The sequence below is a fragment of the Prinia subflava genome, chromosome 2 (assembly GCF_021018805.1).
Source record: "Prinia subflava isolate CZ2003 ecotype Zambia chromosome 2, Cam_Psub_1.2, whole genome shotgun sequence".
Lineage (NCBI taxonomy): Eukaryota > Metazoa > Chordata > Aves > Passeriformes > Cisticolidae > Prinia > Prinia subflava.
Genome location: NC_086248.1, coordinates 86,384,739 through 86,404,194, shown reverse-complemented (window position 1 = coordinate 86,404,194; position 19,456 = coordinate 86,384,739). Strand labels below are relative to the sequence as shown.

Below are 19,456 nucleotides of genomic sequence, written 5' to 3'. Positions count from 1 at the left end.
ATAGCCTACCTGTGTTTCTAAGAAATGCTCCAAATCTCTTGTTAGTATTATTCTCTTGCCTTTGTAATGTAGTTCATAAAATCTAAACATGATAAGCTCAGTTTCACCGACAGTCTAGGATGAATTATTTTGCTTGTTCCAACTCTTGTTCAAAGAGGGGAGTAGGATTTTGTCAAGCTCGGTCATCAGTGTCCATAAAAAAAAAGACCTTTTGTAAAGAGTTTGATTAGGTAAAGTCTGTTCTAAACCATATAAGGATTCTTTTCCTAAGCTAAATGAGAAACTGTCTTCTGACACACTGTATGTGTCCAAAGACTATCCTTGTTTGCAATGTGGTCTACATTTTATTTTTGTCTGTCAGTCATTGATTCCTTTTCTTTTTTCTTAAGAAAATACAAAATGAAAGTTCTTTGCAAGTCCTGGTGCCCAGATGAATAGTAGAAATTAAGATAGAACTGATATTAATGTCCTTTTCTAATATCTACTTCTTAAAAAAAAAAAAAAAGAATTTGTTCGTATTTCAGTCTTATTTCATATTAGTTCATATTTCTTTGCCTGAAAGATTCTGGATGTTCTCTGAACTTGCTCTGAAGCCAACAGTAGGGCCTCATGAGATTGCCTGTTACCACCAATGTTCTTTGCAAAATGAGCTAGGCTTAATATGACCAATTTTTCTGCTTTTAGTGCTGCTTTCTATAAGAAATATTTTAAACCAGAGATGCTGCCTTTTCCCACCACTTAGTTGAAGATGGTTCAGACTTCATTCTCTGTAGCCTTGGTTCTCCTTTTTGCCTTCTTGTCACAATGGAAGTACAATTCAGTCTCTTCTACTTTAAAGAATCTGTCCTGATGCCAGGACTCATGAGTTCTTGAAATACTGCCCAATTCTCCCTTTTGCTGTTAATTTCTTTTCATTCTCTATACAGACTATTAATTAAACTCTTCCATCGGCTCAATTCCATCCCATTTTGGGCCTACTTTCCTTTAACTATCACTTGCTGAGACTTTTTTGCCAAAATCTAGCACTTTTTTATAATTAGATTCCAGATTCATTGCCGCACTGTCAACTTCCTTCCTCATTAACTGCATAAAGCTCAATCAAGAGCTCTCAGTGGAAATCTTCTCCACCTTTAACCCCACAACCATTTTCTCGAGTTCTCCCACCTCTTTCCATTCTCTTTTCAAAAACTGTACATAAAATTTTTTCTCACGTGTCATGGTTTAACCTCAGACAGCAACTACGCACTGCACAGCCACTCACTCACTCCACTTTGGTGAGATGGGAAAGAGAATTGAAGGAATAAAAGTAAGAAAAGTAAGAAAACTCTTGGGTTGATATAAAGACAATTTAATAGGTAAATCAAAGCAAAACATGGAATTCATTTACTACCTCTCACTGGCAGGCAGGTGTCCTCCCAACTTGCACAGCTCCTGCCTGCCTGCTCTCAGGGTAGGATGAGAAGCTGAAAAGGCCTTGGCACTGTTCAAGCCCTGCTCAGCAATAACAAAAGCGGCTCTATATTACCAACACTGTTTCCAGCGCAAATTCAAAACACAACCCCATAATTGCTGCTGTGAGGAAAATAAACTCTACTCCAGCCAAAATTAGCACATTCATGGGAGCTTTATTTTTGGTATCCTTTTTCCTGTATAGCTTATTTCTGGGGAATCTTACGAACACAGGGAAGTTACTGGGATAATTATTTTGCTGAAAGATCTGTAGATCTACTTCTGTGCTCAGGAACTGCCTCTGCAAAATAAATCTTAACCAATTCTCTTGCTTGTACATTCAAAGCCATCTAGACAAAAGCTCAATTCAGCACAGGCAGCAGAGCTTCTCCCTCCCCTCTTCCTAACCCCTGGAGAGAAAACTGATGTTATGCCAGTCATATCCATTCCTAAGATAGCCCCATTCCTACAATCTTTTGTTCAGGCCTTCCATTCACTTTATCTCAGTTTTGCAGGCTATTTGTATCATAGCTCAAGCCTGTCATGTCCAGCTGGAGTAAAGATTGATTTCCTCTCTTTGACTGACCTAAAGGTACCTATTTCCATTGTTCATTGACTTACTCCTCAGTCACTGCACTCATGCTTTCATTCAGGATTTGCCAGTAAATGCCTACAACAGCTTTTTCCCAGTGCTGCCTTACTGTTTTCCATGCCCACAAAAGGTGCCAGGTAATGGAGCGGTAATATGGTCAATTCTTTTCCTGCAGACACTATGGTTCCTGCATTTCTGCCTTCATCTGACCATTCTCCCTCATTCTCCTATGCCAAGCTGTCCCAGACACACTGTCTTTCTCTGGTGTCTTTGTGCACCTTTTGACACAGCAACCCCCCCTCGCAATGTTAAAATACGAGCATGTGTCTCAGCATCTTCCCTTCTGACCCATTTGGTTTTGATGGTGGAGGTCAGATTCTGGATTCCAGCAGATTGTCAGAAACACAGAGATACAGTTGGTTCCACCAGGTCATTCAATACAAGGGCTGTACCCAGAGCTGACAAGCACTGATAGAGGTACCCACCAGGGGAAGACAGTTTTGTAAGGCTTTGCTTCTTTTTTAGGACTACTAAATTCAGTATTTCACAATGTACAAGCAGAGAAAGCAGACATACAGCAGCTGGTTCCCTAGGAAGTTTCCCTCAGAATATGAAGGTTTCAACAGCCTGGACATGATGACAAACCTGTGCTGAAACTGCCATCATCCTACTTAGTCTCTTGATAGTCAGTATGAGATCCTAAAATAAAAGAAAAAGCATCTTTCCAGAGAAGGCTCCCTTAAGTGACCCACCTACAATGAACTTATTTCTAGGCTCAAGTACACACCATAATGAACTTATTACTGTGGTTGTACTCCTGCCTTTATCTAGAGTGACAAGTGTGAAATTTTATGTCCTTTACCTTATGTGTTAAAAGCTAATGGAGGTTCTTACTTAGTCAAGTGGCAAGAACTTTGCCCATGGAACAGGAAGATCTAATTCTGTTCTTGTTTAGCAGTTACAAAATCCTGGATAAACTTCCAAACCAGTGCAGATGTTACACGGTTTAACCCAGAACCTGTGACTAGATGAGCATACTTTGTAGCTTAAAGAAAAACTAGTATCTGGAATGAGATACTTTAATTGCTATTTAAATGGGAAACAAGTGCAGGCTGTAGCTTGCCTGATTGTTGTTTTCAGTTTTGAATAAACATTTGGTTATGTGTGAACTAAAAAAAACCCCAAAAAACAAAAAACAAAAAAACCCAAAAATCAAACAAACAAAAACAAACAAACAACTCCATGTAAATATTTAAAGAACAAAAATAATCCAGGACATAATATTGTTTAAATCAAACCAGAAGTTAGAACTCTTAAGAATACCTGTGGTGCAATATTTAGCAGAAAACCAATCTTTTCAGCTGTTTTGTGGCTGATAAGCAAAGTCAGCTTAATTGTTTGTACTGACAGGGCACAGAGTACAATCAGTATTGCAGGTGAATACAATTTAGAGCAAAATAATGAAGGTAAGATTTTCTGGTGCATAAAAGAGCTTTTTTTCTACAAGTAAAAATGAATGTCATCATTATTTTAAATGTGGAAGGGCCTAAAATGGATTAATGAGATGATTGGATAATTGGAAGTTATAATATTGCAGGTTTAAAGCACTTCTAGCTTTTCTCAGTAGTGTGGTATCCGTGATTTTTTTCTGATGGAGTAATTTAAAGAGCTGATTAGTTCTACATTCATTCCTTTTGTTTCCTTCGTTGCTTCTGTTAGGTTCAGATGGAGTTTCGGAAAAGCTGGGAGCGCTGGAGATTGGAACACTTGTATGTCCAGAGGGACAGCAGCATGAAACCTCTGAAGTGTCCGGCCAACAGCATCAGTAGTGGGGGCACAGTAGGCAGCAGTGTGTATGCTGCCACTTGTCAGGCCACGTTCAGCTGAGATCTCTGCAGGTGAATCAGACTGAGAGCAATGAACTGTATAATATACCTGAAAACCTTTAAACACCCAAGCAAGTGGCTTAAGTTTGCCATCTCCAGCAAGCAACTTAAGCATATGCTGCTCATCGCCTGCAGGCTGTTGGACAAAGGTTTCTAAGGAAAGCAATCTGCTAATGCAATCAACACATCAGAGGAAAAATTGGTCACGTCGAAAGTAAGTTAAAAGAATTTCTTCCTATTTGCACACAAGGCCTCCAGGGGTCCAGAACTTAAGCATAGCATTGATCCAGTCTGAAACCACAAGGTCAATGGCTTATTACTGTTGAGTGGGTGAGCCGAGTGATCGACTGATTAAATTACAAGGGTATAGAATATGATTATTGCCAAAAAATACATTTAGACTTTTCTGGGGATAGGGTAAGGTGCCATCACCATTTTTAGAAAAAAATGATTTAGTGGGACACAACTGGCATTTCAGGGAAGAATCAGTTTTGTAGCAGGGGTTTCCCAAAGTTAAAGTTGAAAATACACTAATCTGTGTTCTGAGTAGGTGAAGAACAGCGTCCTGAAGGTCTATCAATATACAGCAGCTAGTGTAATGAACACTTCTGAATGCTATCTTTAAGCTTTACTTAGAAAAATATGATTAAAAATCCCAAACAAAACAAAAATGCAGTATCTGTTAGGAACCGCCTCTTTCAGGAATAGGTGCACATTATCTCTGTTGACATGGATGGAAATGTCCCCTGCATGCACAGCCCGTCCATTGTCAGTGCTAGCGTGCCCGCCTGGTGGGCACACGGGCGTTCACAGAGATGGGGAGATGGCTTATATTTCAAGAGAGCATTTGCTGTCTGAGCTTTACTCTGCTTCGTGTGGGTGCAAACACACAGGAAGAAGTCAGCCTGCGGCCACTGCTGGTCTCAGCAGACCCCTCCTCATTGCAAAGATTCGGTGGTTGGCAGTGTGTACTCACTTTTGTTTCCCCTCCGGCCTTGGTCCTTCTCTCCTGTGACACCAGGTGACACGGGCGCGGAGCGGGAGGTGGCCCTGGCGCAGGGCGCGGGTTCGGGACCAAGGACAGCTCCCGCCCCCCTTCCCGGGGTGGGCTGCCATCCTCCAGAGCCTGCCAGCTTCCCATCAGCGGCATTCCAAAAAAACAAAACAACTCCAAATAAAAAAGTCCTGAACTCCATGAGCTTTTTTCCGTCTGTTTAAAATCACAAGGGCTCGTGCAGTGACTGTGTCTGCACTGTGTAGTGTGTTCCCTCTCTGATGGTGACAAGAGTTGCTGGGGACAAGCAGAAGTACATTTAGAAGCAGGATATTAACGTTGCATCACTTAATAACAAGCTTGGGACATCTTTACTCTGCTCTTACTTGGGCACTCTTTACAACAAAGAGGCAAAGTGCCAAAGACTAGCTCTGAGAATCTCGCTGCTCCCAGATTGCTTGTAATAAGCAGTTACAGCTCCTCAGCAGAAATATCCCTCCCTTATTTTCAAGTCTCTTTGCACCTGCATTCACAGCCCCTATTGCCAAGAAAGTGGACTGGATATTCTGGGATGTAACTCAGCATCTTTCCTGCCTGAAGCTAGATTGCTTTGCATGGGATTATTTAATCATTGTATTAGAATCCTAATTGCCAACGGCGTGGATTAGTTTTGCAATCATAAGGTTAGAATTGAATTAAAGAGGATGTGTTACCTTCTTCTGCTCTAATGCTTGTAATTGAGCTCCAGGGAGAATGACATGTTTGCAGAAATCCACCACAGTTTCAGGCTGGCTTGTGTGTCTCCAGCACGCTGGCTTCTCTGCAGGCTGCTTCCAGGCCTTCCCTCCCTCACATGGGTTGCAAAGCTGACTTGGGAATGAAGCACTCCAGGTTCTTCTGTATATTTAATAACTAGTTTCTGTGTTGTGTGACCATCAATGCAATACTTGTCTGCTACATGCAGGTGTTAACTGCTGTCCTACAAGTTAATTAATTTGCTTCCTCTACGTACAGAGTATGCTTGATGTTTCTATCCAATGTCTACCCTGAAGTGCTAAGAACAGGAAAAAAGTACTAAAGATTGTCACTGGCAGGAGAAAGGGCAGATGGTGACAGATGCAGTTTACAGCTGTGGCTTAATGCACACTGGTGGGAATAATTTCACTCATTAATATTCAAGAGTGGATGCTGGTCCTGCTTAGTTGTGTGCAAAACTGGGAAAAAAAATCTCTGCTGCTTGCACAGCTGTTGGCAAGATGATGGTTTTGCTGTGACAACAGGAAGTTACAGAAGTGTTTTAACTCACTGCTGTGCTGGACAAACAAGTGTGTGTAACAAATGAAAGAGGGCAGACATGGGAATAGAGAGCATTTCCATGCGTGGTAACAAACCTGTGCCTAGTTGCTGTCACCAGCAAGATTCAACAGCTTGACATGCTTTTGAATCAGTAAGCTGTTCTTGTCCCTCCTACTCACTTGTGAACTGAGGGCTTTGGGCCCACAGGAGTAACTCCAGTTAACTTATCCTGGGGACTTCTACTTTGCCAGAATACAAGAGAGAGGAGCAAGGTAACAAAGTGAGGTCTTAGCCAAGCAGAAGGCTGCAAAGGAAATTTTCTTCTAATTAAGCTCTCACTTGTTCAAACCTTTTAAAATCCCTTCTCAAAACAACTCAGTGGAAGTAATTACCACCAAGAAGAATTACAGTATTTGTGTATTTAGAGATTTAGCAAGACCTCAATGCCAATTTCTCCATCATACTTTATCTACTTCAGTAAAACCTTTTACAAGCCTTTATTATTCGTGCCATCTCTATTTCACAATGTGTAATGTACATTTATTTGAGTAGTATGAAATAAGCAGACCACCACAAAGCACTGGAACAGATGAACTGTGTCGATTTTTATTTCTTGTGCCTTTTGGCTTCATGCTCACTTATTGTGGTAACTTGTTTCATGAAGCATTAAATACAAGAGTCTATAAATCCACCTGGACATAATGCAGCTAGAGTTTATAAAGCAAGTGAAAACTTTATTTCCAGCATTGCTGCTATGAATTTTTATAATTTCATGGATCTTACCTTATATTTAATATTTATTTGCATGTATTTCCTTGTTTTAAAAAATACCCACAGAACTGAACTGTACAAGATGTCAGATTATCAACTCCCCATAAACACTATGCTGATGTTTATTTTTATTGTTGTGAATAAAGTTTCAACTCGCAAAATTCCATTGCTTACGGGTGTTTTGAGTATCATCTGACTACTTCCTACCCTGTAATTAGAATACTTTTTAAGAATGGAAAAATGCACAGTCTGTAGTTCTTCCAAGGAAACAGAGCTTTATATGTGCAACTGTGTGTCTGCTACCCAAGAGGCTTTTGACCCTGTTGAGCCTACATTAATCAAATCCAAAATGCATCACATTATAGAGTCAAAAGGAATCAGTGATAATGAAAACTCTGGGGGGATTTTACTAGATGATGACAGAATATGTGCACACAACTATATTTTTTGCCTTTAGCAGGACTTGGAATTGATACAACAGCCCAAGATAGAAACTGTGAGAGTGCTGTGGAAATACTGCAAGATGCCCAGCAGTGTTAACATATTACATGTGCTTTAATCTAGTACTCTCTTACTAGTCCAGTTAAATTCAAAGCACCACTTCATTTTGTTTCTACAACCAATGATGAAACTTGGATCGAGTCAAGCCTTAACAATGTGTTTAACTTAGAAAAGACATAATGGAACAGGATTTGAAAGACCAATTTGTGACTTTCCTTCTCAACTCTGTCCTCAGAGACACAGGTTCTAGCAGCTGCTCTTCAAAGTGATGACTTAATGAATCATAAAATTGTTACAGTTGGAAAAGACCTTTAAGATCACAAGTCCAACTCTCTGTGTAGCACCACCACCATGTTCAACACTAGAACATGTTCTCAAATGCCACATCCATGCATTTTTTACATGCTTTGAGCAGTGGTGACTACCACCTTGCTGAGCAGGTCTGCCTCAATGCATTGACCTACATCTTAAAAACAGCGGTGGATCATACAAATACACCTGCCAGGAATAAGTATTTTTTGGCTTACAATTAGTGAAAACTGTACTATGAAGCAAAAAGGGAATTATAATCTGGTGTTTGTGTTATATGAAAGACACCACTGCAAAACAAAGCAGCAGGCTATTTTAATTATTATGGCAATTGCTTCATGTAGTTTCTTTGGAATGAGGTTTCCAGCCGGTGCAGGGGAGAGCAGCAGCGGGCCCTTCTACTGCAGGTATCCTAGAACGCCAGCCTTTCTGTCACCTGGGCAAAGCTCTCGGGAGCTGAAGCCCTCCAGGTGACACGCTGGCAGCCGCCGCTGTGACAAGGCCGTGCCTCTCGGGGCCGCCCCACAGCGGCCGGAACAGCTGCCCGGCCCCAGGAAACGAGACCAGAGCGCAGGCTTTGCTACGGCTTTATTGGGGACCGGCCGGCGCCGGGGGACGCGGGGCCAGCAGTAAGGCTCAGGCGGATTTTTGCATAGGAACAAACGCCGTTCCATTGCCCCCTCGGGCCGGGCCGGGCGCTACCTGCCCGCGGCGGGCCGGTGGAGCAGCTCCCGCTCCAGCTGCTCGGCCCGCAGCGTCCCGGCGATGGCGGCGCAGCCGGGGTTGAAGACGGAGTAGGCGCTGAGCTCGCCGGGCCGCCGCTCCGCGGGGCCGCGGGTGCCGGCGTACATCCAGTAGAGCAGGGAGAGCACGAAGTAGGGCAGCCCGAGCTCCAGCTCCGCGAACAGCGCCAGCAGTACGGCCCACAGCAGCACCTTCAGCAGCAGCGGGCGCGCCCACACCGGAGCCGCCGCCGCCGCGCCGGGACGGACCTGCGAGGCGGCGGGGACGCGCGGCGTCAGGCACCGGCCGGCCGCCGCGCCCCCGCCCCGCCCGCCGCGGTGCTCACCTCAGCGCCGCCGCCCGGGCCCGCCGCGGCTGCCCGCGGTCCCTCGGCGGCCTCCGGAGCCGCGGCCTCTCCCGGCGCCTCGGCGGGGCGCGGAGCGGCGGCAGCGCTGCCGCGGGCGGCGCGGAACTGGGCGAGGCGGCGCTCCACGGCCGCCGCCATGGCCGAGCCGCGCCTGCGCCGCTGCCGTGCCGGGCGGAGGAGGAGGCGGGCCCGGGGAACGGCGGCTGCAGGAGGGGCGGGGTGCCGGCCTGGGGAGCCGCGGGCAGCCGGGCAGCCCCTCCGCGGCCTCCGCCATGGGCTGCAGAGCCGGCTGTTCCCTCTGGAGAAAAGCTGTAATTCACCAAAAGCCTCTCGTGCTTCGTTTTCACACACTTACTGTGTTGGAGAAGGCGTCTGAATTGTAGTCCGCCCTTGACCAAACACCAAGTCAAATAGATCATGGCATTAAATGCCATGTCCAGTCACTTCTTGAACACCTCTAGAGATGGTGACTCCACCACGTCCCCGGGCAGGCCATTCCAGTGTCTAATCAGACTTTTTGTGAAGAAATTCCTCCTACCATCCAACCTAAACCTCCTCCGGCGCAGCCTGAGGCTGTGTCTTGTCCCGTTGGTTGACTGGGAGAGGAGGCTGACCCTTACCTGCCTACACCTCCCCCAAGCCACCTCCTCTCTGGGCTAAAAACAACCTCCAGCGCTGTGACTAGTGCTGGCACCAAAAAGGAGCGGGGACGGAGAGAGGAAAGCATGGAGCGCCCACAGGCTGGGGAGGGGGAATGAGGTGTGCCCAGCCAGGCCGAGCGGCGCCATTGGGCGTTGGAGCTGTTAGAAATGAGACGCTTGACACGGCCAATAGATCAAGCAGCAATTCAATTTAATAATTAATTAGTTAGCATGGTAAAGTGTGAGCAAAGACAGCGCGCTGGGTACAGTGGAAGGATTTTCCCTTCCGACTGCACGCCGATTGCTGGACTTGCTGGGATTTTATTGGCTGTGTTCATACATATTCATAAGCTTTTCTCAGCAGTTTCTATTTCCAATATTTAATGTCATTATTCAATACCTTTTGTAGCCTGTTTCAAATTTCAATATTCCAGGATGTACATCCAGGATATGTATCCCAGCTGGTGGGGTCCAGCTTTCAGATGTGGGGTCCAGCTTCTATTTTCCAGGTCTACCAGTCTTTGATAGTGATGTTCACTTTTCCTTTTACAGGAACCACAAATCAGCAAGCTGAAATCTTTTCTTCCGTATCCAGGATGGTTTTTTTACCAGTCTGTGAGAAAGCCTTTTTACATTCTAAAACTACAGTTTAAAATTCTTTAATACAACACAAGCTTCTAAAGTTATAATTCAAAGACACTTATTACAGAATAGCTTGAGATTTATAATAGGTAATTGCAAGCAACGTTTGTTCAAAAACCTTCTTCCATGCTTTCCTCGGTTGTTTATTAGAAGTCGTCTTTATAACAGTGCCATGGCCGTGTTCTACAATTACAATTACACAGATTGTTTTTGTTTCCCTGACACGAAACACAACTTTGTGTTTCACAGAGCGGAGATCGGAGCAGAGCGCTGGGCGGCCGGGGCAGGGCGGTGAGAGGAGCAGGAGAGCTCCACACTGGGCTCGGCCATTCACGACACTGTGCCAGGAGCCAGGGCTCGCCCTGTGCCATCCTCTGCTAGCCCTGCACAAAAGCCTGTGGTGGGCTCCCTCCAACACAGGCCTGCAGGCCTTGCCAGCATCCCTCCCACACTCTCTTTAAATCAACGCTGGGAAAACCAGCTCTTATCACATCATGTTTCAGCTCTCGGCACTGCCGAGAAATAAAAATTTATTTACAGAATCTGTCTCTTAGCCTCAGGAGTAAAATATCCGTCACTCTCCAGCAGTAATAGTCAGCAATGAGCCATCATTTAATCCTGCAGTGCTTCTTTCCAGTTACTTATAGCCTTTTCAGAAGTGACCTTTGGGGCTGAATGTCTCATGCATGTGTCAGCTCAGAAGCGAATATGAGAAGTCTAATAAAAATCAAATTGGGTGTTCTTAAGTTATCTTAATGTGGAAAAAACTGTGGTTTTCCCAGCTAAATAATTTTTCAAATGCCTATTTTATGCTTGGTTACAAAATGACTTTCTTTTAACCTTCCGACTTTGCAGAGAGTGCTGCAATGAATAAAATTTTTCTCTTTATTTGTGGAAATTTGATTTTGAAATAACAGTCAAAAATGTTTTAAGATAGCCTGCACAGGACATTATTTTATTTTCATTTTTTTTTCTTCCTCTTGTTCTACCTCTCCTTTTTTTTTTCTTCCTCTCTGTTCATGGAAACAGCTCCTTGTTCTGTAGACTTTATTAGTCAAACTAATAGTTTTGTGTGAATAATATATAAAATACCACCTTTGCAAGCTGCACCCAGTTGTTCCTATGATGCTGATTTTACTCAAGATTTACCTGGTTTAGTATGTATTTGCTATTATGCATCCAAATAGCTGGTTTTTGGCTATTTTATAGGGCTACCTATATTACCATGTGTTGTTAGGAAACAGAAGAGTGCCGTGAATCATGCCTTTGAAGCTTAAGAGCACTCCAGTAACTTCATCTCTAAATGAGTGTTACTCTGCGGATAAATACGTAAACAAATTTGTATCCATAAAGTCTTCAATGACTTCAATATATCCTATTTTAAACAAACAGCTTAATTGTATAGACATTTCATTTTGTTTGTTTGTTTAACAAACCATATGAACAATTTGTTCCCTACTCCAGTGCCTACAGAAGTTCTTGGCAGTTCACCAAGCTTAATCTTTGGATCCTCAGCCTGTGGTTAGGAGGGCAGAGGGGACACGGAGAGGCTGAAGAACACTTCTTTGGGACTTGAATCATTTCATGCCCTGTTCTATTTGAAATGAATAGAAAAACATTCTGAAATGTTTTTCATTGAGAAAAACAGATTGAATATAGTGGGTTTGCAGGTGTGAGAGTATGAGTCAAGTATTTCTCCCCTTGTGCCACAGTCAATGACAAATCAAAAATGTTAGGTGCTATTGACAGATCTCTAAAGCTGCATTCTTTATAAAGGAAGTTCTAGAACTGCTCATCAACTTCAAGGAGGCAGCATTAAGATCACTTTCAAAACTTTTTTCTTTTTAAACTTGTTTCAGACTAAATCATAATACAAAGCAGTTCACATGCATATTTCTCTCTGCCAAGAGGAGAACCTTTGTTCTTTATAAATTTCCACTTCAGCGATTTTGAAACCTTTTCCTCTATCCCAGTAATCAACTTTTTGTTATATTTTAATATTTATGACAGAGAAGAATCTTTGCATTCTGTTCTCAGCCAAGTATCATCAGCTTAAGGAACTAAGATTCCAAGCCATTAGGAACTTTTTCTATGGCACTCTATCAGCAAGTGAACTAAAGGAAGTGAAAGAATTGACAGAACTAGAAAGGTGGCAAAGCCATGCCTGAAGTGCAGTTGATTTTACACTTTTGGGGTGGTGACTACAGAGTTTTTCCTAATTAATTTTCAAATGTGTTCACTCTTTCATGCCCCTTAAAGAAGAAGGTGAAAACTAATTAGATTAAGTATTTTTACATGACAGATGGCATTAGAACTAATTGTGGCAAAATACCAGCACGGCTGAGTTAACCTGAGCGTTGACAGCAATGCTGAGATGCTGTGGCACCCTTTGTACGTGCCACACCAGCAGCTGTCACCACATCTTGGTGTGGTGTCAGCCACCTCCTTGCTCAATAGTACAGGCTCGGGGCCTTGCCCAGTTGTTTGGAGTGTTGCTTGCTTCCTACAGCTGCAGATACCTGCTTGTGTATGCCAGCTTCTTCAGATAACAGTAATCAAGTCACATTAATTATCTTGATGGATTAATCTAATTCATTGTCAGGAGCTCTCTTTCATGAGATAAGTGTTCACACTCACACTGGCTTGCAAAGTGCCATAAATGCAGACAGAAGGGCAACCCATTATTAATATAATGACCTAGCTTAATTAGTTCAATGGAGCTGAGGGAGCATTAGCTCTAGTTGTTGAGGTCTTGCAGAACATGTATAAAATAGATTGAAGTGCACAGATTCATATTTGTCTAATTCCATAGAGAGGTTTCTGCATATCCATTTACTAATCAGTTCTAAACTACAGAGGAGAACTGCTTCCTTTGTAAAAAATGGTCTTTAATTTTCCTTCCTAAAATAGCAGCATTGGGGTACTTTGCCATTAGACATAAAGAAATTTTTCTGTCTTTTTACTGAGCTCGTTTAGTTTCTCAATTGCAAATTTTCATGTCTGTGTGGTTTTGAAATGTGTGCATTTGTATACTCAGCACTGCATGCTAAAGAGCTTGAGACACTAGCACTTATGTTCCTGCTTTATATGCTCAAGTGCTCTATATTCAAACATATTTAAAATGGGACAAAGCAGAGTTATTGATATTTCTGTCACAACTCTGAAATGTTCCCCATCATTTGATAAGAAACTTCCATTTGAGGGAAGACAGAGAAAAAACTAGTTCAATGTCAGATATTTAGTGAAATCATTGTAACACAAAAGGGAGATAAGATATTTTACTGCTTTTGGAAGATAACACCCAGTGAGCACTCTAGGCTAGGATTGTTTTGCCATGTTCATAACTTTGATCTGATTCCACAAAGTTCTGAAAACTGTTTTAAAACATGAGAAATTCAGAATACTGTCTTTTAATTTTTAGCATATAATTTGGGTAGGAAAAAAAGTCATTTGCCACTTGATATTCCTCATAACTTAAGTAAAAAGAAGCCTGTTTTGTCTGTCCTGTCTGCCAGTGTAATGCTGGTTTTAATCAGTACTTTTGTGCAGATGGATATACAGCTCTTTGGCCTTGGTGTGAATATTTTTTATACTAGATTTGTATAGCACTTAAACACAACAGTACTTAAATGTACTTAGATGCTGTAATAGCATTTCCCCAGACAGGAAAAATGAAGTGAAAAGAATGTCAGACAAGGTCTTAAAACCAATTGTAGATCTGAGTTCTCGTTCCACATCTATTTCCTTTAATCCATTGCAGTTTAAAATACAGAAAATTCTAGATGCTAGAAGGTGAATAAAGAGTGAGAAGACAGAAGTGAGCTACATTACCCCCTTATACACAAAATCTTCAGAAGCCTTTTATTGAGAGTGCACTGTAGACTTTAATGCTCATATTGGCTGCCAGTTTTACACGTCCACATCTACAAAAAAACAAGAGCCAGAAGAATACTGATGAATTTCATTTTTAGAGAAGAAGAATGCCCAGAAAGGTGTTGCAGCAACCTTTTCTCATGCCTTCAAGCCTCTGCCCTGTATAGCACAAATCATCATGCAGAAGAGCTGCTCTATATTGCAGTTATCAGTGTGCATTCCAGCCAGCTGGTTGGAACCTCAGGCTCTTGCTGATAAATATAATTTCCCTATAAATGGTTCAAGTAGGGGTGAGGCTTCAACTGTGCCCCTGCAATAGGTACACCAGGTGTAAGGGCTTGGAGCTATTTCTGAATTACCACAAATTATTCAGCAGACTACAAGATGAAGGAGGGAGATATTATGGCATTCCTCTTCCTCCTGGGCTCTAAATGAAAGAAATGAGCTTATCTAGAATAAAATAGTTGATTATGTATATCTCCACATAATCTACAGAACAAAAGTTCCATACTATTACTTCTGGCAGGCTGTTAGATTGTATGGAAATATTATCAGTTTTTCTCCTTTTGGCAATTTTTCCTCTTCATTATCTGCTTTTCGTCCCAACACCTACACTGGATTTTGGAATATTTATGATGTTTACCACCAGGAGTGATAGATGACAAACTTTAGGGATAAGGCCTTCCCTAGTTCTTTCAACAACAGGAATTAACTGGACAGTCCACCAAGAGAATGAGCCTTTCAGCATGACTGGGGAAAATGCTTTTCCAAATTGATATTTGAACATATGGTATATACCAAGTGCTTCTTTCCAAACTGATACAAAATAGTAAAAATAACTGATTGTCATTCGTAACAGAGGTTTTGAGCTCCAAGCTCTCTTCAGTAGTACAAAGAGGTTGTGCTGGGGCTCACCCCTGAAAATTGGTGGATGGCACACACAGATAAAAAGTGGGTACACTGGTAATGAACTTAATCCCTCAATTCATCTTCCAGTAATGGAAAGAGTTTTTATGGGTTTGAGAATCCTGAGAGTAAGGCAGGAGCAGTGAACTTTTTATCCCACCCACATAATAAGTCAAGGCTGGGGCATCATCAGAATGACCTGTGGAAAAGCTGGTGTTCATGGAGAAAATGGTCCTGTGGTGATGCATCACACAGTGTGGGCATCACTGCCAAGTACCAAGTCCCCCCAGCACCCAATCATTTTCTAATGGAAGTGGTGATTATTTTTAGGTGCTCTGTGCTGAATTCAGAGCGGTCTGATATCTCAGCCATGAACCAGAGCAATTTACCACCCCTAGGTACGAATGGTTTGAGAATCCCTAATTAATTTCATAGAAAATAGGACATGAGGATGCTCTGCTCAGTTAGTATGACAGCACTACTGTAGACACACAGAAGCACCCACGGACAAAGAGTGTCTAATCCCTAAAGCAAAGATTTTGTGTGTGCCTGTCTTGGATTGCATTCATGCAATCTAAATTCTGTCCCAGTCCCTCACCCTGTTTAGGTGACTGTACCTGCTCTATTTATGTCGCATCTAATAACTCTAATTATGAGTCAGGTCAGACTCCAGACTGCAACTGATCTGTGTGTGAGGGTCTAATTAAATTTCAGCTCTCCTCCAGGTGACTACGTGCTATTTTGGATCTTATCCCCAAATGATGACTTTTAATTTATTAAGAAAATACCAACAAATTTATCTTCATGATTGTAAAGAAAACACAGGAACACAAACAGGAACAACCAGTGTAAAAAAAGCAATAGTAGTTCAGAACTCTCTTGTAGTCAGAATTCCTTGGTTTTAAAGTTAAATTTATTAGGTGTGTAATTCACAGAGAGAGTATTTTTATGCCAGTATTTGTTCTAATAGATGGAATAAAGATCTGAAAGAAAAACCTATATAATACAAAATGCAAAGAGAAGAAAGATGTAAGAAAGTCTTGAATCCACAAAGGACCTGCAGAAATACAGCCTTAATAGCTGAAAGCTATTAAAAGGTAACTTGGCCTATTGGAACAAATTGATAAATCTTTGATTTAAACACACTGCCAGCCCCAATTTGCAAAAAAGTCACAAGTTCAATACTCCACAATCCAAGACATAATGCTGTCCTCTGACATCCTCAAAAAGTGGAAAATCCTTAGTCTTCCACTAGTTACCTCTTTGTCTTGGACTTTCCTGCCTTGGGTCTGGCTGTGAGACCTGAAAAAGCACATATCAAGCACCACGTCAAGCAGAGACTCAGCAACAGCCTCCCCTCATCAGAGACAGATACAAAACAGTGAGTGCAAAACCCCGTGGGTGGGACCAGAGGAATACGGGGAGGAGATAAGAACAAGGGAACTGCTGAGAACAGCACAGATGAGGCTGGAGATGCTCCGGTGGGTCTGAAAGAAACAGAGACACCAGACCAGATCTTCAGTTTTCCTGAAATGATGTGACCCTATGGGGTTAAAACCTGATCCCACTGAAGTCAGTGAGGACTTTGTCAGGACTAGACTGGGGTTGGGATTACATTCCTATGGACCAAACTGAGCTCATACCTTGCTATCTGCTTGATGAGACCTGTGATCCTCATACAAAAGATCTTCATCTTACTTCCCTTAAAAATAAATTGACACAACAATGAAAACTTTGCAACTTTTTTTTTTCAACTATGACAAGCCTAACCAATTTATTCTATTTATTATATTGTAAGCATGCCTCATAAATCTTGTACCTTATGCATTCTAAAGCAATATAAATTAGGAGGACAATTAATACCTAAGCAATATTAGTTTCTAATATATAAAAGACAACCTAGAATGGGGCTGTCTCTGAATTTATGGCAATTAAAGCTCAGATCTGGGTCTGGCTGCTCCAGCACAGTAAGAAATGTGGAGTGCTCATCCTGCCTCTGGTAGGTTTAGAAACCATAAACTGTGTTTGGGCATTTTTTGTGCTGACCCTGAGGGACACTCAGCATTGCAGCAAGTTCAGCATGTGATCTCCTGCCTGGGTTCTCTCTGCAGTCCAACTTGACCAGAGTTTCAGTATTTCTCTTGACTGTGGCCTCATAGGCCGTGACTTGAGCAACCAAGCCATGAAAGGAAGAAAAAAACCCTGATAAAACCATGCTTTGTATGTGATGGCTAAGGAGAAATTTCAGATGGCAGAAAAGACTGAGGACCATTTCTAGATCATTTATTTATCTCAGAGGGCAGGAAAGGATGCAGTACGTTCTTTTGTCAGCTCTTCCAAAGGGTGACTAAGTGGCTTTCATAGGCAGGACATTGCAAACATTTAACAATATTATCCTATAATTTCTGTTTGAGCAGTCCAGTAATGACAGCAATATGCAGCAGATAAGGCATGAAATCTGAGAGAGAAATATTTACAGATTAAAAGGTCTAACATTTATGTTTCTAAATTAAATATAAAACAGACAGCAGCAAAAAAATTCCACAGTGTTGTACAATCAAAATACTTGCAGGAGAAAATTCATATTTTGAAGTTGAATTCTGGCCTTAAATTCCTATCAGTGTGTATTTTCTCCCTCTATTCGTGGTCTCTAATTCCCTTCTGGAAAAATTCCACTGAATTTCAAAAATTACAGGGTTGTTAGGATTTTTTAAAGATTCTTTAGAGTAGCAACTCAGGGGCAAGAGAGCTGTGGAGTCACTCGACAACGTGAACCGAAGGAGAAATGACAGCACCCTCTGCTGTCATTTTAGATGATTACCTTAAAGATTTCTGTTAATCTCACTGATTTTATCTTTCCTGGGAAAAACCTGACAGAACCTTGGGTTTGTAATTTTTATTTCATTTTTGGAGGACTGTGACTGCCTTGTGTTTTATTTCTATTTTGTTGCTTTACAAATGACTGTTATATTCTTCAATTCAGACTAATTTGTCTTTTGGGATCTAAAAGAAACTGAAATTTTAAATCTATGACTTCTCCTTATGTGAGATAAGATTCACCTTTCAAAATATATGCTGTCTTTCAATAAACATGGTTTTTATCACACGCACACTGAATTTCAACATATGTTTTCTAAAACCCACTCTCTGGCTGATGAGCCAAAGAGCCAACAGGTTTAATCTTCACTTCTTTAATTCATACAGCTGACACTGGGGAGCTGCACAATTGGGATTATATCTCCCTTTTCCCTGCTGCAGACACAGGTAATTCTGACACTGAGCTTCCAAGGATGTAGCCATGGATTAACTATAGAGACTTGAAGGGATTTATTTCCATGCTTAGGGATTGAGGTAAAATCTGAATTATATTAAATGAATATATATTCCCTCTCTCTCTAATTCCCACTTCCTTTCTGTGATAGACATATGGTTTTGGTTCTGAGTTAAATAAGTTCTAAAAGAAATGTAAAATTGTAGAAACTTTATTTATGTACTTATGGAAGTCGACTTATTTGCTGCAGACCTGATCTGATAGTTGCTTTTAATTCTTTCATATGGATGAAGAGAGTGAAATATATTTGATTTATAATATTGTGATTTGCACAAAAGCATGTGTATCTCCAGCCTGTGGGATACTGAAGATGGAGCTCTGGACCAATTCCAAGAAAATTGTTTACTTTAAAACTTCATGTGAGGTATTAAGACAAAACCTGATTCTTTATATGTAAGGTCTATTTCATTAAATGGGCTTCAGAGTTCAGTTTCAGGTTTTCCAGCTACTGCTTCTTCTCTACAGAGGAAACTTAGTTAGTATTCTGTCCTCTTTCATTAAAAGAAACTGTTCTGCTGGCCATGGTCCATGGTTTTTACCATTGGGTATTAGTACTCATTCATGTTCTTGAATAAAAGCGATTTTCAGGAGAGAAATGCGATGTAAATATGGATAATGTACATGAAATACTAAGATTTTGTTTGGTAGATCAAACGCATAATTATCCTGGCATTACTTTTGCTTCATGTAATTTCCCAGATTTTGCAGCATGCAGTAAACCAACAAAACCCAATGGGGAATCAACAGGACAGAACTGATCAGGTTCTCAGAAGGCATCAGCTGCTACATAATAATCACTAGTGCTGCCTATGCATACAGGGGCAAGTATCTGGCCACGGATTCCTCATGGAAGGCACAGACCCACTGCTGAGTGTCATGTGGTCGGCTCAGTTCAGTGTCTGTGTCTATTTCTGGGAAACATTCCCAGGAGTTGATCAGAATGGCCTCTGCACTGAAGTTGTGTGTCCTGTGCATCACTGCCTGCAGGCTCTCCAGCAAACGGACCTGTGCCCTGTCTCCAGAGCTATCACAGTCGGGGGCTGTTCTGAGTTGCCATATTCCCATCTCAGCCTCACTTCACAAGGGAGTCGATTCCTTTTCCCACTGTCCTGTGTTCTCTTATTCTCCAGTCTTGGCTGTTTGAAGAAAAATGAAATCCACGTCCCCTGGCCACA

General features: G+C 41.8%; 2 protein-coding genes across 2 annotated transcripts in view; one reads left to right on the top strand and one right to left on the bottom strand.

The window, feature by feature from the left end:
* The window catches only part of GLP1R (glucagon like peptide 1 receptor), an 84,195-nt gene extending 75,973 nt beyond the window's left edge, over positions 1 to 8,222 (top strand). Inside the window, exon 13 of the mRNA XM_063390864.1 lies at positions 3,761 to 8,222. Within this exon, the coding sequence (XP_063246934.1) occupies positions 3,761 to 3,928 (168 nt within the window). The 3' untranslated portion in view covers positions 3,929 to 8,222. The remainder of the gene's footprint in view (positions 1 to 3,760) is intronic.
* Positions 8,223 to 8,368: 146 nt separating this feature from the next.
* On the bottom strand, positions 8,369 to 9,064 carry SAYSD1 (SAYSVFN motif domain containing 1). Its single transcript, XM_063390865.1, has 2 exons — positions 8,868 to 9,064; positions 8,369 to 8,790 (listed from the first exon to the last, which is right to left on the bottom strand). Exons 1-2 carry the CDS (start codon positions 9,024 to 9,026, stop codon positions 8,497 to 8,499), a joined length of 453 nt encoding a protein of 150 aa, XP_063246935.1. The 5' UTR covers positions 9,027 to 9,064; the 3' UTR covers positions 8,369 to 8,496.
* Between the last annotated feature and the right edge of the window lie 10,392 nt (positions 9,065 to 19,456).

Bases quoted from the DNA above. Each gene is read 5' to 3' on its own strand.
- SAYSD1 (XM_063390865.1), bottom strand. From the start codon at position 9,026: ATGGCGGCGGCCGTGGAGCGCCGCCTCGCCCAGTTCCGCGCCGCCCGC. The intron at 8,791-8,867 runs GTGAGCACCGCG...GCCGCCTCGCAG, and splicing joins GCCCGGGCGGCGGCGCTGAG to GTCCGTCCCGGCGCGGCGGC.